The sequence below is a fragment of the Fringilla coelebs genome (assembly GCF_963513975.1).
Source record: "Fringilla coelebs genome assembly, chromosome: 5".
NCBI lineage: Eukaryota > Metazoa > Chordata > Aves > Passeriformes > Fringillidae > Fringilla > Fringilla coelebs.
In genome coordinates this window covers 48,342,121-48,364,720 of record NC_140033.1, presented here as the reverse complement: position 1 = coordinate 48,364,720, position 22,600 = coordinate 48,342,121, and the positions used below count along the sequence as shown (strand labels likewise).

General features: G+C 51.7%; 2 protein-coding genes across 2 annotated transcripts; both read left to right on the top strand.

Moving 5' to 3' along the window:
- Window positions 1-5,453: 5,453 nt before the first annotated feature.
- On the top strand, window positions 5,454-5,660 carry SMIM45 (small integral membrane protein 45; the record flags this gene model as incomplete). The annotated part of the gene is made up of 1 exon (XM_084205735.1): window positions 5,454-5,660. The coding sequence occupies one exon, from the start codon at window positions 5,454-5,456 to the stop codon at window positions 5,658-5,660; it is 207 nt and encodes a 68-aa protein (XP_084061861.1).
- Window positions 5,661-6,942: 1,282 nt separating this feature from the next.
- On the top strand, window positions 6,943-22,363 carry SEPTIN3 (septin 3; the record flags this gene model as incomplete). The annotated part of the gene is made up of 10 exons (XM_084205932.1): window positions 6,943-6,970; window positions 16,621-16,812; window positions 17,067-17,195; window positions 17,956-18,037; window positions 18,415-18,552; window positions 18,918-19,035; window positions 19,475-19,570; window positions 20,377-20,476; window positions 20,957-21,008; window positions 22,228-22,363. The coding sequence occupies exons 2-10, from the start codon at window positions 16,650-16,652 to the stop codon at window positions 22,361-22,363; spliced, it is 1,014 nt and encodes a 337-aa protein (XP_084062058.1). The 5' UTR covers window positions 6,943-6,970; window positions 16,621-16,649.
- Window positions 22,364-22,600: the final 237 nt, after the last annotated feature.

Here is a 22,600-nt window from a genome sequence, read left to right as displayed (position 1 = left end):
TCACCATTCCTTGACACGTCCTCCTAGTGTTTGCATGTCAGGGAAGTGAGCCAGAGGAAAAAATGACCTCGTGAGTCAAAACTATTGCTGTTCTGGGGTTTTTGCTGCATGAGCAGCATACTGGCATTAAGCCCAAGCTTAAATCTGGGAACAAGTTGAAGACTGGCAAATACATGCTGGCTCTGACATGCCCCTGAGGTGACCTAGAACAGAGACTCAGGACAGTTGGATAGGGACAATGGGAGTAGCTTACACGTTGTGGCATGAATATACCTGGTTTGGCAGGCTCTACTGAGTACCTGCAGCTTCACCACTGACCAGTCACCTGGATAAATTAATAGTCTCCTACCTTGTGCCAGCAACCACTGATCTCCCTCTCATTCTCTCCGCACACCTGGAAAGCGGTTTTCCTTTTGCCCTCTCAAATGGACTTGTCTTTGCCTGCCCTAAAGGTTTGCTCTGAGGATGCAATAAATAATATCCTTCCAAAGTTATTTTTAAAAATCTTTTTCTCCAAACCACAGGTTTCTCTCCCAGTATGATCAAAGCTGTGGGGCTTGTGTTTTCCACCCCCTGCAGTGGGATTAATGAAGCAGTAACTGTGCTGCTGGTCAAGGTGTCATGTCCCAGCTTCACTGAGGTTAAAATTAAGGCATGATTGCAGGCTCCACTCTGGCAATCATCTGGAGTGCCCACCTTACTGGGGCAAACCAAGAAGCAGTTAGCTAAACCTAATGGATCTGATCCTCCATGCAGATATCCTGCTAAGTACAGGGTACTTGCAAGGCCTATACTCAATGCTTCCAAGCTGTTCTGGAGTTACATCAAGAAGAAGTGAGGCTCAGGAGGACCTAAAGAGGATGAAGAGACAATCACAGAGCATAGCAGTCAGCTCCCACGGCTCCATCACAGCCTTGTTTCTGCAGTGGTGGATGAAACCCTGGCACAGACCAGGTGACAGAACCTTATCATACATTATTCTTGGAGCTGGCAGGCGTGCATGGGCTCTGTCACCATCCACAGCTTGCCTTGGAGAGAAGATGAACTCCTTTGTGCCTGAAACACAACCTACTGGGAATTGAGACCTCAAATCTCACAGCTCCTAGAGTGTAGCAGACACAAATTCAGGCCTCATACATTTCAGTGGATACTATTAATCCTGAAAACCTTTACAATAACTCACTGTGATACATCTACCGGGCTGTAAGTGTCAAAAACTAAGTGGGTGGAGCTGGACAGCACAGGCAGGAGAGCAGGCAGTTCTTCAGGCTGGAGCCAGTTGATTGATTTTGCTAAAACTCTTTTGTGTTAAACAATTTCTGGGTCATGGGGAAATTTCCCTTTGTAAAAAAACAAAAAACAAGCCAAACAACAAAACAACCTCACTATGAAAAAAACTAACCAGTTTGCATGTTCCTATTTTTGTGCTGCTGAAAAGCTGAAAATGTTTTTACAAAACATCTCTTGTCAGCAGCAGCAATGACAGAACTAGGTATGGATTCAGGAACAAGGTATTTCACTGACAGCAAGAATAGTACTTTAGACAGCATTGTTTTTCTTTTTCCTGATGGAAGATTCTTTTGGTCAAAGTGTTGATTGTTTTAATTTTACATAAAAGCCCTGGAGGGAGTACTAACCCCCCTTTGCCTCTAACCCCCCCCTCTCTCTCTGCCTCCCATCCACTGATGAAAAGCCTCCAGCCCCCAGTCCTTGGGCTGCACACGCCAGTAAATCTGTGGAGCCTGAGCATTCTGTCCATCTCCATCAGCTAGAGCTCACACACGTGTGCCCCAGCATTTCTCCTCCTCCGGGGCTGCAGCCGGGCTGCGGATGATGCAGGAGGAGGGAGAGCCTCCCGCGGGCAGCTCCCTCGTGGCTCTGACCCGGGCACCATGTGCGGGGCAGCTGGGGATGCTCGTTGCCATAGTGACCTCTGCTAAAATGCTCCCCCCTCCCCGCGCCGGGATGCAGCCCATTGCAGTCGCTCTTGCGTGTGTGGGGGAAGGCCGGCGGTGGGGTGCCCCGAGGAGGCTGGAGCGAAGCTAACACTGCCGGGTAGGCGGTGGGGGAAGCCCCCAGGAGTCCCGTTGGGCAATGAGGCCACGCTGCTGGCTGCCTGTCCTTCCCCCGCCCGCCGCGGCTGCTCCCGCCATCCCTCCCTCCCTGCCTGCCTCCCGCCCATCCGCGCCTGTCGCCTCCCGCTGTCGCCCAGCTCTCTCGGCGCGGGGTCCCTTCTCCCTGGCACTGCCTGGCCGGGAAAGGAGCCTGACTCATCCCGGCTGGGACCGGCAGATGCCGGAGGGAGCAGTCTCATCCCGTCGCCCTGCACCCGTGGAAGAAGGTAGGTGACAGGTGTCAGGGCATGTAGCGGTGCGTGTTGGGGATGCGGTGCATGGCAGCGAGGTCATGTCTGGGTCCCCAGTGATCGGCAGCTCTGTGCCCCAAGCTGCAGCCTGCTGCAGGGTGCCCAGGTCTGGGGGAATCTCCTGCGGACGAGGTGAGCCCACGGCTTGTAATGCTGCAAAATGAGTTGTGCTCCCAGCCATGCACACGGGAGGGTTCTGTACCCAAATTCTCCTGTGGGCTGCCCCCAGCCTCCCCCAAGCAGTTTGTGCTCTGCCACTAACAATGTGGCTCCTGGGGCTCCTGTCACAGTGTGCCCACAGCGCCTCGGGGCAGTGGGAGGCAGCGTAGGGGATCCACGGGTGACATTGAAGGCAAGAGGCTGGAGTGAGGTGTAGCACAGGTTTAAAAGGGGTCAGACAGATTATCTGTATAAGACATGGTTTTGGATGGAAGACCAAGGAGTCTTTCAGGTCTTTGGGGGAACATGGATGTCCCACTGCAAAATGAGGTGCTGAAGATCAACTGGTCCAGCAAGGCTAAGGCATATTTTATATCTGCAGAACTGCTCCAGAAAGCTGACATCTTTAAATGAAACTCCCTCTTTTCAGTATTTGCAGCCAAAATCTGCTTACCTGCCTGACAAAAGCAAGTTGCTTCTGCAGGCCAGCCCTGCAGAGGCTGGAGGGGGGGCTCTGACACCTCATCCGGCGCTCAGCTTGGCCATGATGAGGACCCTTCGTTGAGGGGGCGGGGACGGTGAGCAGCGTGGGGACACAGCAGGATAGGGCTGCATAGCAAGTAGACTGAAGAATAGGTTGCTGGCGAGGAGCTGGCTCTACTAGTGATGGAGGAAGGATGAATTGGGAAGTGTGTAGGGCTGCTTTTTATTGCAGTGCTTTTTTGGATTGCAGCTTCACTCACGCATTTGGAAAGTGCATGATCAGGGAAGCAAATTAGGTTATTGGCTTTCCTCCCATCAGCCCAGGAGGTCCAAGCTGAACTCACCTTCACAGTGTCCCTAATCCTGCCCATTGCTGTTGCCAGCCAGGGACAGACAGCAGCTGCTGAGACACCTCTAAAAAAGGGGTTTGCAGCAGCCTGAGATTCCCAGGATGTCTGCAGATGCAACTGGGGGGTGCAGGGTGTGCAAAGGAGCTACTTTTGCAGAGCGTGTAGGAAAGCTGTGCTGAGGGATTTCTGACACTGAGTTCAGACCCAGCTCCTGTTGCAGAAGGGGTTTGTGCCTAATTCCTTACAAGGTCCCCTAAGGTGCGATAAGGGAAGCCCCACAGCTCCTCACAACACCTCTGTGATGCTGTTGCAAGTTATGGTGGGAGCTTCCTTCAGCAGTTGTTCACCTGAAGAAGGCACAGGCAGCCATGAAGAGGCAGCAGCAGTGCCCAGATCAGAAGCATGCCAATAAGTGGGAGGAAATCAGGTGTTTTCTGCAGTTTCTTGTTTATGGTAATAAGAATTGCAGCTTGTTTCAGATCTTACCCTGAGACAAAAAACTTACTGTTACAGGCCCTCCTGTGACAAGAGGTGTCCAGAAGATAAATGCTGCTGGGAACATTGGAAACAACTGATGGCTGTGGTATTAAAAAAAAAAAGCCCAGCCCCTGGTGTGGAAAAGGCATCAACCTTATGGGCCAGGAGCAGGGAAGAGGATGGAAATGCTCAGAGCTCTCCCCAGCCTCCTCTTAACCTACTCTGTGCAAGGAATTTGGGGATATATAGTTATTGCAGAGGGATGACTTGGGCCATGGTCAGATGTGACAGCTTTCATCTGCCTGGAAAAGCAGGAGTTTGATGTGGGTGCACTTCAGTGTGTCCCCACTGAAGTCAATGGGCATTTCATCACTTCCACTCCCAAGGGGCGAGGGTTACAGAAAGCCTCCTTTCAGGACTGCAGTTTTGTGCCTGAGTCTGGCACCACTGTGCTCTCCCAAGTGTGAGGGTGACAGGTTTAATCCACCAAAGCCTTTAACAAGCAGCACATTCGCAGTGAAAACCCAGAAGGTCTGGTGCCTGGTGAAGTCGTAGCTGTGCTTTTTGTGTGGGATGCTTTTTGATCCCCTTTTCTGTCCCTGCATGATCCACGCCTTGCCTGTCATTTTGGAGCAGAGCAAGCAGCAGAGCTGGACAGGCCAGGCACCTTTGTGGGTTGCAATGTGGGTTGCTGTCTCCCTCCCAAAGGATGGGGATAAGGGACGGAATCAAATGTGATGCCATTACAGATTTAAATGGCCCTAAGTTACGGTGCATGCCCTAAGCATGGCATCAGGAGGGCTGTAATGATGGGGAGAGAATGTACCAGGGCACCAGCAGGTTATGGGCCTGGGACCCTGTTTGTTCACCCCTCCAGAAATATTCAGCCCTGACATCTGGACAAGGAGAGGTTTGCTCCTTCCTGCTCTCCCATTTTTAGCACTGGCCCAGCAGCAATCACACAGTGTGGTGTTGTTTTGTGTTCCCCAGGGCAACGCTGCTCCGGACTCACCTTGCACCCGGCTGGCCAGGGGCCCTTGGCAAGGCAGATCGGCTGCTCCTGGTGAGTGCCCCCACTGCACAGTGGCTGATGTGGTGGAGGGATCTCAGGTCTGCTCACAGACTGGTGCTGGACCAAGGACCCTGAGCCCTGGCAAAGCAGGACCTGAAACAGAGGTGCAGTAAGGGAGGGCTCAATCCTAAGCCAGACCAGCTCAGACTGGGAATTCAAAGGGGTAATGGAGTGTCAGGGGAAGGAGTTTTTTCCTCAAGCAGGAGGTGAGAAGCAGCTGTATTTACCCACAGCCTACCTTAGATCACTGGCCGCAGGGTTGGGGATAAGAAAGCTCAACCCCCTCTGTGGGAAGGGAGTAGGATTGAAACTCTGATCAGGGGTCCCAGCAATGACCCCAAAAGCATTGACCTCTCTCAGTGGATGAGGTGCCTTCATGAGCAACCAAGCATGAACCAGGTGCAGCAGGGCTGTGAGGAGGGACTAGGCGCTGCTGATGAGGCAAATGTCTTATGATCAGTCTTGGTGGAGGAGGTGGTTTTGGGTGGTGAAGGTGTGTTTTGGGTGCTCCCACTGCATGAGTTTTCTCTCCTTTTCTCTGGCAGCCATGCCCCACTTCTTGGATTGGTTTGTGCCCGTGTATCTGATGATCTCCATTCTCATCCTGGTGGGCTTTGGAGCTTGCATTTACTACTTTGAACCAGGACTCCAGGAAGCCCATAAGTGGCGAACACAGAGGCCAATCATGGAGCGAGACCTTCGGAAGACGCTGATGATTCGGGACAACCTGGCCTTTGGGGTGCCTGAGGTTTGACAAGCTGCCCATTGCAGCCAGAGGAATCTCTCCTGGGTAGACAGCAGACACAAGCCTCACTAGGAATGGCAGTCCTGCCCTGGTTAAAGTGGGGCTGATCATCACTTTGCTCTCTGCTGATCTGGGTTTCATATTTCATCACTCACCATTCTGCCCCTTTGCTTCTTAGTCAGGATTTGTTTGGCTGGGCTTCCCATGTGCTCACAGCTCTTCAGCCAGCCAAGGACTTCTTCTCCTTCCGGTGGCCAAGACTGACAAACCACTCAAGTGAAATATCCCTTGTTAATCACTTGAGTTTGAGCTGCCTGGCATCTTGCCAGGATCTTCAGTAGGAAAGATACCAGGTTTTGCAAAGGAATACAGAACCTTGTACTCCTCTTCCCTAGGTTAAATCTAACACTGTCTGTCTAAGTCCAAGGGGTATTTTGGGGAAAATAAATGGGGTTTCAATACAAATTGTTGCTTCAACTGAGCTCTTCCCAGCACGCACTCTTGATGCTAGGATAGTAAGCTTGCTGAAGCTCTCTGCAGAGGGACCAAGGGCTCAGTGAGCCTCAGAGACTGAACGCCTTTATCCTTGCTAAATGCACACTGTGTCTGTTTGGGAGATGGAGAACATCCATCCCTACATCCATTCCAGATGCACCACACTGAAATTAAAGGTCTTTATTAAAGAGGTTGGTTCAAGTCCTGTGTCAAGCTGAGAATGTTCTGCAGCTCTCCATGCAGGGGTGCTGCCAGACTTACGCATCAGCTGCTCCTCATCTGCCTGACTGCCTGTTCCTCTGTCATGGAGGGAGAGGGGATAGTCTGTGAAGCTACTCACGCTTGTTCACTGCACTGCAGAGCCCTTGGATAGGCTCTCTTTCTGAACTGTTTCCCAATGAAAGCTGTGAAGCATCCCTCAGCCCTTTTCCCCCCTGCATGTCTCTGAGAAGGAACATTGAGCCTGCCATCTAAATGGACCCATTGTACCACCTTTACTTTCTGGACCTAAGCAGTATAATGTGGGTCTGGAACAAAATCCCATGTTTATAGACTTTCTGCATTGTCACGGGGATGACCAGCCACCAAAGTGCTGTATGAAGTTGTGACACTTGGGCTGAGAGGGATATCCCCCTCCTCTCTCTCCCTAACAGCCCAGGGGGTACAGGGAGGCTTGAGAGAGCAAGGAGCCTGTGGCAGGGGGTGGTTCCTCCTGTCCTCCCACCCCAACATCCACCCTTTGCATGCATGTGGGTGCAGTGGTGCTACCTGTGAATGCTCTGGACACAGAGGGATTCTGTGTGCCCCACTCCTGCATATCCCAGGTATGTTAGCTGGTGCCACCATCCTATGTGCACATGTCTGTGCATCCTGTGCCACCACCTGGGCCAGCCAGTATATTGGCAACCCACATCTCCAATGTCCTTTGATTGTTATGGCTCTGTGCTCTAGTCTCCAGTGGCTCTTTTCTGCAGCAGGGGTTCCTCAGGCCAGCTGTGAAAATCTGCCACAGCTCCTGGCTTGTGTCACTCAGCCTCACCTGTGAACCTGGGAGCAGGAAGTTTTCTCCTTCATTCCTAAAGAAAGAAGGAGAATTCATTGGGCTGCTGTGAGTGATTTATGCAGGGAAATACAGCGAGTGGGATTACTCCTGTGCCCAAAGTTTTGCTTGCCCTGGAAAGCGAAGGCTCAAAGCACAGGTGCAGCCTGAAAAGTTGGTAATTCTCTGGGGACCCAGGTTAATTTTTAGTTTTAAGGAATGGATCAGGACATCCTGCAAATATCCTGGGACATTTCATCTACCAGACTGCAATTGCATTATCATTCTTTCCACACCAAAACCAGGCATATGGCAGGAGCTTTCTGGCTCTGTTTCAGACAGAGGACAAGTCAAGAGTCCTTTCATTCAGCCAAGTAACCGAGACTGTGATGCAGGTACCCTAACTGGGGAGTCTCACTCAGCAGGGAAATGCAGTGAATAGGATTACTGCTGTGCCCAAAATTATACTTGCTCAGGTAAGCAAAGACTCAAAAGAGCAGGTGTGGTCTGAAACAGATATATTTCTGTGACTTGGGGCTGTGAAATGGAAATGAAAAGGGGCTGGGTTGCATGGCACAATGTGCCACCCTCGGCTGCATGCTCACATTCCCTGCCCTCCGGCACATCATAGCCATATCTCCAAACACCAACTTGGAAACCTGCTTCCTCTCCTCAACTCTCTGATGGGTGGGATTGCCCTGTAAACGAACACTGCTGAGCTGTGGGGTAGCATAAAAACCTCTCCACTGGAGCTGAGGGGCTTGGAGCAGCAAGGAAGAAGTTAAACTGGAGGAAGGGGAGCCTGCACTCACAGGGGTCCCCACTCCTCTGCTCTGAGTTCTCCTCTGCATGCTGCTGTGCCTGGGTTGAGCTCCGTGCCCATGACTCAACACAGAAACTGAGCAAAAGAAGACAGCAACTGGGTGAGGGCTGGATTAGAGAGACGCTAATTGTTTATCTCCTCTAGCTTAATTTTTGTGTTGCTTAGTCCTGACACAATCAGCATTAAGCCAGGTATTTTCCATGGCTATGAAGGACTTTGTCAAAGTGTCAACGGCTTCCCCAGTAGAAGTGTGTGACAAACTGCATGGTTGATGCTTTGTTTTCCTGTTGTTCCTCCTGGGAGCTGCCTCCCTCTAGCTCTGGGCAGGCAGCAAGGAGCAGTCTGCAGCGAGGTTTCCTTTACAACAGGGTAGGTCTTCATCCACCTGGCTCCTGTGCCAACTACACTGCTGGGCTATCTGGGAATAATTAAAGGCAAATGCTGCCTGAAAACTGAGATTGTTTTTCCTCTGTGGGATCTGTGCAGCCAGAAATACCTCAGGGGAGAAGGAAATAATAGTCACAGATACTGAATTAAACTGTATAGAGAATCAGAGTAGGTACTTATTGCTGGAAATACTACACAGTATCAGGTTGGTTTTTTTCATGTTTTCTGTCTCCTTGCCCTTAAGGAAGCAGAGAACTCACACTGTCCCGAGCTCTGCCTTCCACCAGCATTCCCAATGACTTGATGTGGGTCATTGGATGGTGATTCCTCTTCCACTTCCCTCAGCCCTAGTCACTTGAAATCATGCAATTGTTGTCCCTGCCACACTGTGGGTGCCTGTCCCTCCTTTTCTTTGCTCCCACTTGCCCACCAAACCATTCATATTCTCATCCCATCCCACCAAAACACCTTTCTTCTTTCCTCGTTTACTGTGTTGCCCTTCAAAGTCTTTTACAGTGAGAAAGATGTAAAGTGGCAAGCTGAATCCCTCTTGACCCTGAAAATGCCACAAAGCTGGCAAAATTAAGAAACAATCTCAATAATGATGATAATGAAGAAGCAAAAGAAAATCAGAATAAGGGAATGAAGCATCAACTTGGACAAACACCCAACAAGTGACCACTGAACTTGTGCAGTGGGATATAAATTGTTGCACTGGAATATGCCATTTGAGGGGGAAAAAAAACTAAGAGATGAAGGGAAAGCATTTCAAAAATTCAAATATTTCTAATTTTTTTTTTTTAATCACACCCAGTATCCTTGGAATCAGGCAGCACAGGCCTGACCTGTCAGGTCTGCATCACTCCTCCAGCCCTGCCATGGAGCAGGGCGTGGGGCCATGTTGTGGAGCTGCCCATGCCGTGGGGCTGCTGCTGGCAGAGTCAGGAAGGTGCTGGGCAGGGGCAGGAGCGGCCATGGCACCCAGCGTGGGAGCGAGCCATGCAAGCCACAAGAGCCCCATTGTGCCGCTGGAGGCGGGCTGGCCGGACAGGGCCGGTGGGGGCTCAAGCATGTGAGTGACAGCAGCCCCAGGGAGCTCTGCACCCCGAGACACCGCAGCCCTGACAGCAGGGACAGCCCGCGCCCCAGCCCGGCCGGGCAGCCCCGGCCCTGCCCTCGCACCTCAGCTTCCAGCCCACAGCCGACCGCCATGGAGGAGGAGATCGCCCTTCCTCGCAGCTGCCTGTCCGCCCCCGGGAGCCCCAGCGGCCCCAGCCGCATCCCGGGCCCCTCACGGCGGCGGGACGGCCCCCTGGCTGTGGCTGCCCCCACGAAGCGGAGCTGCCTCTCGGTCACGCTGCGCCGGGCGGCCGGGGGCGGCGGGGGGCTGCCCTGGGAGCGGCTGCGGGGCCCGGCCCCGGTCACCCCAATCCCTCCGCGGCCCCGGCCTGTGGCGGCCGAGGGGCCCCAGCGACACGGCGGCTCTGACGGGGCCGAGGCCACGCCGGTGGCGAAGATGGGGGTGTCCTACGCCCCCCCACGCTCCGGTGGGTCTCCGCTGACGGGATGGGCTGGGTAGAGGGAGGGAGGGAGGCCCCAAGGGGTCCCTTGGCGATGACATGGAGCCCAGCATGAGGCAGGACCCTTCAGGAGAGGTAGGGTGATGAGAGGGAGGATGGGGGCTTCCTCCCCTTGGAGTGATTTCCTCTTGACCCACACTAGAATCGGGGGTGGGCAGCAGCTGGTGCGAGAACAACCCGTGTGCTTGTGAGCCTGGCACCCAGCAGGGAGACAGGCAACTGTGGTCGCTGTGTCAGGAGATTTTCTGGGTGCCGGAATGCCTGCCTGCCTGCCTGTCTGTCAGAAACCAGTCTGTCTGCCTAGCCCGGGGTAACTACTGACAATTACTTCTAGATGTTCCTGTAACCTGCAGTGAGTGCAGTTTTCTTTTTGTCCCAGAGCACTGCAAAAAGAGAAACCCCCAAACCCTTGCTAAGTCTGCCGGGCTTCGCACAGCCTGGCCCCCACCCAGGGGAGTTGTCTTGTGGTGGAGGAACACGTGGTGCTCCTGTCATCCCACTGACTGGAGGGTCGCAGCATTCCCAAATGTTGGTGCCCCAGCACAACATGACAGGGACACAATGCCTGTCGGGCCCAGGGCTCACAGATGTAGGAGAAGGAAATGCGAAGCAGGGAAAGGGCATCCCCATCCAAAGATACAAGCAGCCAGAGGCATCCACACGGATCTCCAGGCACAGGCACATCTACATCCACAGGGCATGGAGTTGCCTGCCACAGCACATGGGTATGTGACCTGTGTCCCCCAACGTAGTCCAAGTGGGAGGACCTGTCCCTGCTCGCCACACACAGGCACACACAAGTTTGTACACACACGCACGCAGAGGGGACAGCGCTGGCTCTGCCTCTGCGCCTTGGGCTGACAGCCAGCAATCATGGTGCTGGAGGAGAAAAGGTTTCTCCCACCTTCACAGCAAAGCTGAAGGGCAAATCGCTTTTGATGAACCAAAACATTCTCAATTTCCTCCCTCTGGGAAAGCAGAAGGAGATTTTGCAATCCCTTGATCCTATGAAATACCATGGGGCAAAGAGCACCCTCTCTCAGCCCCGCCGGAACTAAGCTGTGAAGGGTTAAATATGCCCCTCCCTAAACAAGCAGAGATGCTGAAAAGGCTGGGGAATTGGGAGGGAAAAGGGCAAGAAAAGGCCTGTGGGGTGTGGGTGTGCAATGAGGGCCCCTCCAGGACATGGGGGCCCCATCGGCAGCGGCCCCTCCAGCCCCAAGGCCATGCCCCCTCCGCAAGTCAGGGAGGCTGCCGGGGGCCTGGGATGGAGCCGGGGGCCTGGGATGGAGCCGGCGGAGGGTGCGCGGGGGGAGATTTTGCGGAGATGTTTAATATTCAGGTCACATGACGATGGCAGCAGGAGCAGCACCAGCATCCCCGCTCTGCTGAAATAGCCACTGGAGAAGGAAGGGAAGGAGAGAGGGGGGAGAAGAGGACACAGGGAAGAAAGACAAAGGTAAAAGCAAGTGGAGCTTTTTAGCCCACCGTGCTGCTTCATCAGCGTCAGGCTAGAAAAGTGGGGGGAGACCCACCCCCTTGGGAGCGGATTCGGAGACAAAGGAAGCTTCATGTTCAAAGGTAGGATGCTCCGGGCTTGTCAGGGCTGGGCAACGCCAGAGGGACACCGCTGGGGCTTTTTGCGCAGGCATCCTCAGCCGTGCCCCCATGCTGCCCAGCTCTGGGCATGAGGGAGGGATAACCCCGGAGGGCAGTGGGGGAAATCGGTCCTGGCTTTGTCTTTCCTCTGTTTTTTTCCTTTTGGTGGCAGCAGTCTTGTATGAGGGAGAAGGAGCAGGGATGGTTGTGGTTCTGATGGGGAGTAGCTAGCTCCAGGCACTGCTTTGAAAGAAGGGATAATCCAGCTGGGGAGTGCCACAGGCACCTGGCTTGTCCCTTGCCAGTGACAGGCAGTGGGGATGTCCTGTGCCTCTCCCTGGGCATCTGCACAGGAGGCAGCAGGCATGCGGGCAGGGGCACAGGCAGCTGTGGTGGTGTGGCTGCCATGGTCCAGGGGTGCTCAGCATCCTCTCACCTTGTGGTACAGCTGTGCCACCCAGAGGGTGAGCTGGGACATGGGACAAGGATTGTATGGCTGGAGAGCAGCACCAAGGGCATGGCTGGGGCTGTGGTGGCTGGGCTGGGATGTGCCCAGCTCCTTCACCTCCAGCTTCTGCATCTCCAGAGAGGCTTCGGCACACGCTGCCCTAGATTTCACTGCAGCCGGGCTCTTGCCCAAGCCCTTTGCAGAGTGCTGAGGGGAAGAAAGGTTGCTGTCGGGAAGGCTGCGGCAGCCCAGGGTATTGGGATGATCTTCAAGCCAGGCAAAAAGATGTGGTAAGAAGAATGGTTTTGTTCTGTACTCTGATGTCAGGCAGTACATCTGGCAGGGCTCAGCCATTGCCCTGCACAGCTGAAAGAAATGCTCTGGGGTCATCATAGGAACTGAGGAGGGAAAGGTTTTTTCCCAGTGGAGAGATGTTCAGTCGAGCTCCTCTGCAGATCTGAAGCAAGGAGCAGGTCCTGATGGCCATGAGCTCCAGGGAGGCTGTACTGCTGAAGCAGCTGTACTGCTGAAGCAGCTGCTTGCTTTCTTTCCTAGGAACCTGGCATCACCCTTTGAGGGCCTGCTTCCACCAGTCACCTTCAGGTTTTGAACCCATCCCTCCTCCCTGTTCCATGTGTACAGGGAGTGGGACTGTGGGTCCAGGACCATATTGGTGGAAGGGGCTGGGGTGAGATGTGAGGGAGGATCACTGCCTCCAGCTGCAGAGGGGCAACCTTGTGCTACACAAGAGGAGAGCTGCAGCGAGGCCATCCATGTGTTATGTGGGGGTTAAATAGCTTTTCCTTGCTGGAAGCAGGTTTGTGGTGAGCACTGTTTGCAGCTCTTCCTCCCTCTTGCCAGACAAAGGATGGGAAGGCAGGGGGAGGGGATGCGACTGTATCTGGGTTATCAGGACATAGTAGATGTTGGTCCCCACTACCTGAGCCCCCAAGGGACCTGCAGGGCCACCTCTGTCCCCACACAGGTCCTGTGAATGTCAGAGCGTGAAGGGTGGTAGAGCAGTAGTGGTGTCTGCTGCTGGCCGCATATGCCGGCCTTCCAGGAAGAGGTTCTGGGGTGGATCAGTGGGTGTCAGAAGCAGGAGCTAGCTGGGACCATGGGGACCTCTCTGGGCACTCATTCTGGTTCTGCCTGTCCCTGCCTCAAAAGCTGTGCATTCCCTTGGTCCAGTCACATGGAGCATCTCCTGTGAGTCAGATATTATTCCCTGACAGCCCAGCCCAGGGCGACCTCGTACTGGATCTGGGCAGCAGGGGGGTATCACCAGCTACAGCCCTCTTAAATGAGCTTCTCTTAGCACACAGAACAAAGCAGCAGGGAAAAGGGGGGCCTTGCAAACAGCATATGTAAGTGGTTAACCTTGGCTAGCCCTCTCTTCATTATCAGCTGTACTGGCTGTAGTGCCCTCTCGCACATTCATTACAGGGGACAGCTGCAAGGGCTATGGGATGTGCCCAGGACACAGAATGCCACCCCTCGATCAGCCACTCAGTGTGCTCAAGGGGCTTCCTAGCACCATTAGCTTTAGTGCACATAAAACAGAGCCACTCCCAGGAGAGCAGGCAGGCATGTTTCATGTCTCGGGGACAGCTATGATCCTGGTTTTGCACACCCCAGCAGGCTGTTCCTCAACTGGCTCCTTGAATTCATCTGTGGGAGGCAAAAGGTGAAAAGTCATGTGCAAAAAGATGAACCCCAGGCAAATTTCTGCAAAATGGGGGCTTCTCTGCCTGAGGCTGTATGGGAAGGAACCTCACACTGAGAAGAAGACAAGTGACCTAGAGGAAAAAAGCATGTGGCTTTCTCCTGATCTCAGGATTTTCTATAGCTGCCCAAGAACCCGAATCTGAAATATCCGCTCTAGTCACTGCAAGCTCCTGGCTCCAACAGCGAAGCTTGTAAAGGAATGGTCTTGTATTATGATGTCCACAGCAGTTAGCAACATCTACTGGCTCTGGGCAAGGCTTTCCTTGGTGAGACTGAGGGATAAACTATGAACCTCTTAGTGAGCCTTGAGGCTGACAGCAAATTCCTTTCTTCCTCTTCCCTGTGTAAGAGCAAGGGTTGAAGGAATAAAGGAGAGGGCAACAGCTTCCCTGAGGACAAGCTACCACCCAGGCAGTGAAAGGGTCACAGCCCACATGGCCCATGTTCTGCACCCATCCCATGCAGCTGCTCAGTTGGGCTTTCTTCCCATCTTGACCTGTTCCCTTCCACCTTTGGAGTTTATTTGCCCCCATTTCTCCAGTAGCCAAGTTCTTCACTGGGGCCACAGGCCCCTGTCCCTAATTCCCTCATCATTCAGTTTCTCTCTCTCTTCTCCCTATCTTAGGGCTAGGTAGGAGCCCAGCAAGGCTGTGTGGGGTGTATATGGAGAACGCTGCAGCAGCATAAGGGACACAGCACAGCCACACAACCATGATACAGGTGATGTGGGCAGCCTGGGAGAAGATGAATGAAGGGTAGGGCGCAGGAGAACTGGCTGGCCTGGACCCCTGTGCTGTACCAGAGAGATGGGCTTTCCTGGCTCTTATCAGCTTTGATAAAGCTGAAAAAAGACAACGGGCGCCTCAAGGGATGCTTCGTCAGCAGGAAAGGCACATACTAGTTGTGATGGGTGTGAGAGAGGATTGCAGCTGAGAAGCACTTGGTGTGGCAGGCTGCCTTCTCCAGCAGCTGCCTGGCAGCGTGAGGTGCTCCAAATTGCCAGTCTGACTCAAGCAATGGTCCATCTTGTGCTCTGGTTCCCCCAGGGTACTGCTCGCTGCTTCAGGAGAGGGTGATGATAGTCCAGGGTGCCTTCACTCGGTGGGGAAAAGCAGAAGGGGGGCCATCCTGCCACTGACCTCTCCTGTGTGGGCAAGGTGGAGCAGAAGTGGCACAAGAGCCTTCATTTGTTACCCACAGTGCTGTACATGAGTGGCTGTGCTACCATCGTCTGACACAGGGGAAAACTCCTCCCAGTTTAGTATAAAAGACTTCCCAAGCAGTGAAAAGGAGCTGGTTGGAGCCGCCCTGCTCCCTGCCAAGGGTGGCCCTTCCACAATGTCTTTCCTTAGCATGTGACAGTGGGATATTACAGCTTATAAAGACTGTAAAATCTTCACTGTGTAGAGCAGCCCTTGTGTCAGCACTGGAGCTTTTATGTGGGAGTGCCAGGCAGGGTCCCCATTCAGCCATGGAGCCCGCTCCTGCCTAACCCTGTCCTTGAACAAAATCTCTCTGACCTCTTCTCAGTCTGTCTCTGCCTGGCTTGACTAAGCTGTCACTGGGACCTCAGATTGGTGCCATCAATTTCACCAGTCCAGTGACTTCTGAGTAGTTTTCCTTGTGAAGAGGGGCATGTGTCACCACCAAATGGCAGTCGCCTGCCTAGCTGCTCATGTCCTTTTCTGCTGCCAGTGGATTCTCATAAGTGGAGAAAAAACCTCGCCAACATGATGGAAAGGGATAATTTAGTGTGAGATACTTGAACTGAAGTGGCATCCAAAACAAATGAAGTACTTACCAAGCAAAAATGCATTCTGTCTCTGTCCGGAAAAAAAACCCTTTAATGAGACAAAGCATGGGGGAGTCAAGTAATTAGAGTGGGAGAACCTCTAGTTTGCAGCTGGCTTGTATATGAAAGGTATTTGATTCCTGTCCCCTTCATCTTCCTTTCCAGATTCATCCCTCATGCCTGCCTTCCCCACCAATTAGAGCTTTTCTTCCATGCCCTGTCCTCTCCCAACCTCCGCTTCCTCCCAGCGGGTGGGAGCTACTCATTAATGAGACACAGAAAAATGGGTGAGTGAGGCCTGCCCCTAGCAATGTGTCCCATCACCCAAAAAAGGGTCAGGGAGGCTGGAAAACCCTCAGGGTTTTCTTTTTACCCGATTGTGTTACATGGAAGAAGTGAGGAAGCAGAGATGAGGAGGGAAAGATGCAGATAATTAATTTTCTGATCATGATGATTAGTTTCTTGAGTATGACAAAAAACATTGGTCTATGGATGGGAGGCAAGCACAGAGATTATGGCTATGCTTTCACTTCCACCGCTGTCTTCCTCTGAGGAACTCAGCCTGTGCACCACGGTCAGTAATGCAGCCACCCCTGGCAAGGGCCAAGCGTGCAAGTCCTCCAAACTCTGTTTCAATGCCAGGACTTGACACATAATTTTTTAAAAGTCTGTTCCATCACAAATTTTATGGTGAACTTGGAGGGGCAAAACACTGGTGATCCTGTTGAGAACCGGGAGACGAAAATAAGGAGATGCACATGGAGCTTTGGGCACCTGATTATCAGCCCAGCCAGCCTTGCTGCCCCTGCTCCTGTTGTTTGGAGGGAGCCATCAGCACACTGCATTCTCAATGAACCCCACTTCACCTCCTTGTCTGGAGTGGGACATAGAAGAGTGTGCTGGAAACTCAAGTAGATATTGCTCCATGATGAGCCTTACCACTAAAATCTTGACAACCAGTTATCCACAAGAACCCTTGAAAAGGCTGCTCAATGCTGCCCTCAGCCCCTGTGACAGGTCAGCAAGGAGGCTGTTGTTACACCTCAGTGATGATTTTTCAATCTTTGTCCCCATGCAGGACCAGTGGAGAGCAAAAACGAAGCAGCCATGTCTGAGCTGGTCCCAGAGCCACGACAAAAACCAGTCGTACCAATGAAGCCCATGGGCATCAACACCAGCTTGCTGGGCTACATCGGTATTGACACCATAATTGAGCAGATGCGCAAGAAAACCATGAAGACAGGTTTCGACTTCAACATCATGGTTGTAGGTAGGCAGAGACCAGCTGAGGAGCTGGGAACCATGGCCAGGGACTGTCCCAGGGACTGAGGCCAGGTGGGAGAGCAAGCCCTGCGGGGAGGGCATGAGGGAGCAGACAGAAGTTGCTCTGGGGGAAAACAGAGCCTGCACAAGGCAAGGAGACACCTCCAGCCCTTTCCCCTGCCAGCCTGGCTCTGTTCCTTGGGCCTGCTGTCATCACCAGGCTGTGGCAAATGTCACAAGCTTCCTCTCTGCAATCCTCAGGTCAGAGCGGACTGGGAAAGTCAACACTGGTAAACACCCTCTTCAAATCCCAGGTGAGCCGCAAATCTTCAGGCTGGAACCGGGAGGAGAAGATCCCCAAGACCGTGGAGATCAAAGCCATTGGGCATGGTAAGAGCCAGGCTGCTGGGGTGGAAGCAATACTGATGCCTCAGCATAGCCTTGCAGAAGATCCTAGCAGTCTACACGAATAGTTCTTTGGTATTAGGCAGCTCTTTCTCCACAGGAAGCTAAAGGGCAGTTTTAGATGGCCTCAGAGACAGACAAGGCTTTTCTTAAACTGAAAGGCCCCTGATGCCACAGCCAAAAGTGAGGGGTAGACAAATAGAGAGACTTCATCACCTAAGACATTAGCCTGCAGTTGTGGATTAAGCCTTGCTGTAAGTAATTTTCACCTGCAGTTACATTTGATAAGCTACACGAGTTGCATTGTTGGGTCCCATCCCAAGCCTGGTAGTGCACACCTCCTTACAAGCATCAGCACAAATCCTGTGGTGGTGCAGGGTAATGAGCATCATCTCAGATTCAGGATGATGCATTAGAAGGGAGAAGTTGTGTTAGGGTAGGTACTACCTTTGGGCCACAGACTGAGCACAATTCCATTTTCCTGTGACAGAGTGGTGTAAGGTGGCCTTTGTGTAGATATTACCAAAATTTGGGGTCAGACATGGAAATGAAGGTCATAACTGTTGAGGCATGACACAAGCTGGTCTGGTTATGCTTGCTGGGCAGGGATGAGGGCAGAGCTCTCTTGTTCCCTCTCTTGTTCCTCTCTTGTTCCTCTCTTGTTCCCTAGTGGGTCACAAAGACATGTTTCATGATAGAGCAGGTCTCCAGGGAGGAGTATGATTGCTTGTAATTTTTCCCCCAGTCATTGAAGAAGGTGGTGTCAAAATGAAGCTGACAGTGATTGACACACCAGGATTTGGGGACCAAATCAACAATGAGAACTGGTGAGTTTTACAAGGTCAAGGCCTTGTGTCCCAGAAAGGGCTGGAGTTAAGGTGTTATATGAGTGACTGCCATCTTCTTGGCCCTTGAAAGCATCTGGGATACTATTGCACTCAGGGGCTCATGATGGGGCTCTGGGACCGCGAAATCACGGGTCTGTGTGTGTGGCTGGGGGTATGCACATATTACATGGTGAGTTCTTATTTCTGTGGCCAGTTACAGAAACTCTAAATGATCTGTGCTGATAGTGGGGTGCTTCAGGTGGATTTTTTTTTTTATGCCTGAGAGTGCTTTGCTGCTGTCAGATCTGGGAACACTGTAGGCAGGAACATGAGGAGATTTGTGCCTGTCTATTCATCTCTCTTTCCCATTTTAACAGCTGGGAACCTATTGAGAAATACATCAACGAGCAATATGAAAAGTTTTTGAAAGAGGAGGTGAATATTGCCAGGAAGAAACGAATTCCAGACACACGTGTGCACTGCTGCCTCTACTTCATCTCCCCTACGGGGCACTCGTATGTACACAGTCCCTTGTCCTTCCTCCAGCCCATGGTACCTCTGTGCCAGATATATACCCTACACTGCTGCACCTCAGAAATAGATCCAGGGATCCTGCCAGCAGGACTGGGCACTGTTTAGCTTAACTTTGGGAGCTGTGGGGCTTGAAAGGGTCTAAGCTTACAAGAGTGGGAGAAATGCCACCCTGTTTTTTGGGAGAGAACAGAATGGATGGGAAGAAGGAGATGAGAACATGGTGGCAGCAAGCAGGGTATGTACAAGGGAGGGTTCACTTGTGCCCTGGTGCTTGGACAGTCATTAGGATGAAAGGCGAGAAGGGTAAAAAGTGACCCGTTCCATCTTGTTCCTTCTTGGGCTGCAGCTTGCGGCCTTTGGACCTGGAGTTCATGAAACATCTCAGCAAGGTAGTGAACATCATCCCAGTTATTGCTAAGGCTGACACCATGACCTTGGAGGAGAAGACCGAATTCAAACAAAGAGTGAGTATCTCCTCTTCTGGATAAGATCCTTCCCTGCCCTGGCTTGGAGGTGGGAGAAGTGAGTGGTATCCTTCTTCCTGGGATTGCAGTGCAGTCCTCAGGGTGTGCACAGAGTCCACTGTTGCTGGGTTAAGTCCTAAAGATGCAGCTGTTTATATCTCTGAGGGCATCTGTTAGAGAAGGAAGAAATGTGTGTATCCTTGTGACATCTTGTGATATGTTCTGTCATGGGAACTGGAGAGCCAGACAAGTAACTGAGGTTGGGAAGACAGTCTCATCATTGCTGCCTTCTGTCCTTACTTTATTGTGCACTTCCTTGGGACAATCCCTCCAGCTTCTGCCCTCTGGAAGGATGTCCTAGATGTGTTTGCCTGGCCTTGCCAACTGCCTTCCTTTTAGGTTTGTGCTGCTTTGTGCTCTGAAATGTCTCTCTGATTAGGTGCGCAAGGAACTAGAAGTAAATGGGATCGAGTTTTATCCCCAGAAAGAATTTGATGAGGACTTGGAGGATAAAACAGAGAACGACAAAATCAGGGTAGGAAACATTTTATTGTGGGAGGGGAAGGGTGGATGAAGAGGGCACCACATTTTGTTCTGCACTTCAGCATTATTGCCCTCACACATAAGAAATAAACTGCTTTTTAATCTCCATTCCTGTGGTAATTGCAGTCTCTTTCAAGGGATGTCTGTAAAGCAGAGTAAACCTATGAACAGCTGCACTCTGTGCTCTGGAAGCAGATAGTTTCTCCCTGTGCTTAGAGATATCTTGTCCCCAGTAGCTTCACCTACTGTCCTACTTCTCTGGAAAGCTGCACACTTACTCCATTTCTGGCTTTCCTCAGTACAATTTCAGCCATTAAACTTGATGAATGTTCATGTGGCTTATGGGGAAGGATTATTTGAGTTCCATCTTTCTATTGTAAAGAACTACAAATCTGTCAAGAAATATTCACCTCAAACTATCCATAGGAGCAGCTCTGGGCTGACAGACCCTCTGTTGGTTATGCTAAGGTACTTCTTCTCTGGTCATCCCCCTCCTGAGAAATGCTGGAGATAACGTGCAGAAAAGCTCTGCCCCAGCTCTAGAGCCCTTGGCACTGCTGCAAGCTACCCACACAGCTTTTTGGGGTGCAAGGACACCTGGAAAGCAAGAGTCCAGGATTCTAGGGATAGCACCAAGAGGTGAAAAGGAGAGCCAGTGAAGTTTTGCTCCGGAGATTCTCTTCCCTTGGAGAAGGCCTTGTGTTTGTTGAGCTGAGAGGTGGAATGGTGGATGGGGAACCATGGTGGTGCTGGTCCCTGGAATGGGTTCAATGGATCTTTCCATGTGTCTCTCCCCAGCAGGAAAGCATGCCCTTTGCAGTAGTGGGCAGTGACAAGGAGTACCAAGTGAATGGCAAAAGAGTCCTGGGCAGGAAAACACCTTGGGGAATCATTGAAGGTAAAAAACCTCTTGCTTATGGGAGCTGGAAGTATTGTCTGCAGATCACAGTAATAGACAAGGGTCCAGATAGCATGTCCTGTGGCTACCTTCCCATCCCATTTGTCACAAACTGTTTGAAACCAGCCAAAAGGAGAATTCTCAAATACCTGTGCAAGGAGGGAACTGCCGTGGTCAATATAGTGCTGCTGTCACCACCTGGCAGAAGCTGGAGCCACTCTGAACACCACGGTGTATGAAGCTAAGCTCCTGAGGTTGCCTTTGTTTTCAAATGAAAATTCATGTGTGACTGCTCAGCATCTCTTAGTGTGTCTCCTCGATGCTCGACAGCGTGGCGTTCAGACAACTGTCTGTCCTTTCTGAAGTATGCAAGCTCTACCCACTTGGAACCTGCCCCCATGGCAGTGACTTTCCCATGCTCTGTAACCACAAAAGGGCTGTTGAAAAATCAAATGTAACAATTGCTTGCTTTCTTTTCAGTGGAAAACCTCAATCACTGTGAATTTGCCCTACTTCGAGATTTTGTCATCAGGTAAGGTCATGGTCATGCACCAGTTTGCTCTTGATGAGCTGGGAGTCTTCCTGAGATCCAGTCAGAATGAAATAGCCCCTACTAAAAGGGAAATAAAGTAAATTTCAGGCAGTGAAAGCTTATGTGGTATAGGGTTGGATTGAGTTAAGGGGTAGATATTCTAGTGCCTCTCTTAGTGACATGACCACTGTGTCAGGTAGGTACTAGTTTTCATGTATGAGCTGGATACCTGGAGAAAAGCAGGGTACTACCACCCCCTCAAGGTTGCAAAAACTCCCATTAAGTGAGTTTTAAAAAAATCTCATTAAGGCTGCAAAAAATTTTATTTGCTGCTGACAACAGGTCAGTAATAAAGAGGTCAATACCAGATCCTAGATTGTGTTTCCTTCCAGGTTGAAGGATGTACTGGAACATATGAGCTGGAAGTGAAAATCTTCATATTTCATTAGCTTTCATTGTCCTGTCTTTTTTCTACTCTGTTTCCTGAAGTTGCCTCAGCACAAATTCTGCAGGAGAGCTGTAGACCTCTCTTCCCTACAAAAACAACACAAAAGATAAGAAAATAAGAGAAACACAGTTCAAAACCAAAGCCCTGTAGCTAATTCCACTTGTGGGTATGGTGCTATTGAGACATTTGGCCAGGTACAATGCTTTGACATCACCCTACTTTCCTCTTTTTGTTTTGTAATACCTTCTGCAGCAGAGGTGCTTTTCCAAAGTCTTTCAGTAAAAACATCCTACCCAAATGATCATCACAAAGCCTATAACAATCCAAGCCCCCAGGCTGTGTATGGAGGTTAGGGATGATGCTCACAGCAGTGTTCTGCAGCTTATGATCTGCAGTGAACCTGATACACCTCCTGATGCTTCCTTGCCTCACCACTGCTTCAGATAAGCCCCATCTGCTCTCACACACCATGACGACCAGTGGCTGGGCCAGTTGCACAGGTGAGAGAAGGGCAGAGCACTGGCAAGCATAGCCAGGAATTTCAGCCTCTGTCCTGCATCCTGCCTGTGTGTTCTCAAATGCTGATGCTCTAGCTCTCAGTTGTGTATGATGGCACCCATGCTATCCATGCAGAAAGAGGGGTAGCTAAACTGACTGACTGAAAAAATGTTCCATTTATTTTGGGGAATAAAATTATCATCAGAAGAGTAATATCTATTATGCTGATATTGGCTATCATATCCTTTTTCCCAACCCACTTTGTCCCTGCAGGACCCACCTTCAGGACCTAAAAGAAGTGACCCACAACATCCACTATGAGACCTACAGGGCCAAACGGCTGAATGACAACGGAGGGCTGCCCCCCATGGCTGTGGAGACAGAGGAAAACCACGAAAGTAACCTGTGAAAGACCCTTCCCCTCCACAGTCACCTGGTGACTCTGGCTAGACAACCCACCCCTGCTACCCCTGACTCAGCCACGGGCCTGTCTCTGCAGCATGTGGCACCTCCTCGGTGGGAGTGAGCGGATGCAAGTGTGAGTGCGTGCGGGCGTGCGTGTGCCTCCCTGTGTGCCGGACAGGGACGGGGGCATCTCCCCTGTCCCTCCCAGAGTGTCCCCATCCTCGGTTTGTTTGTGCACAGT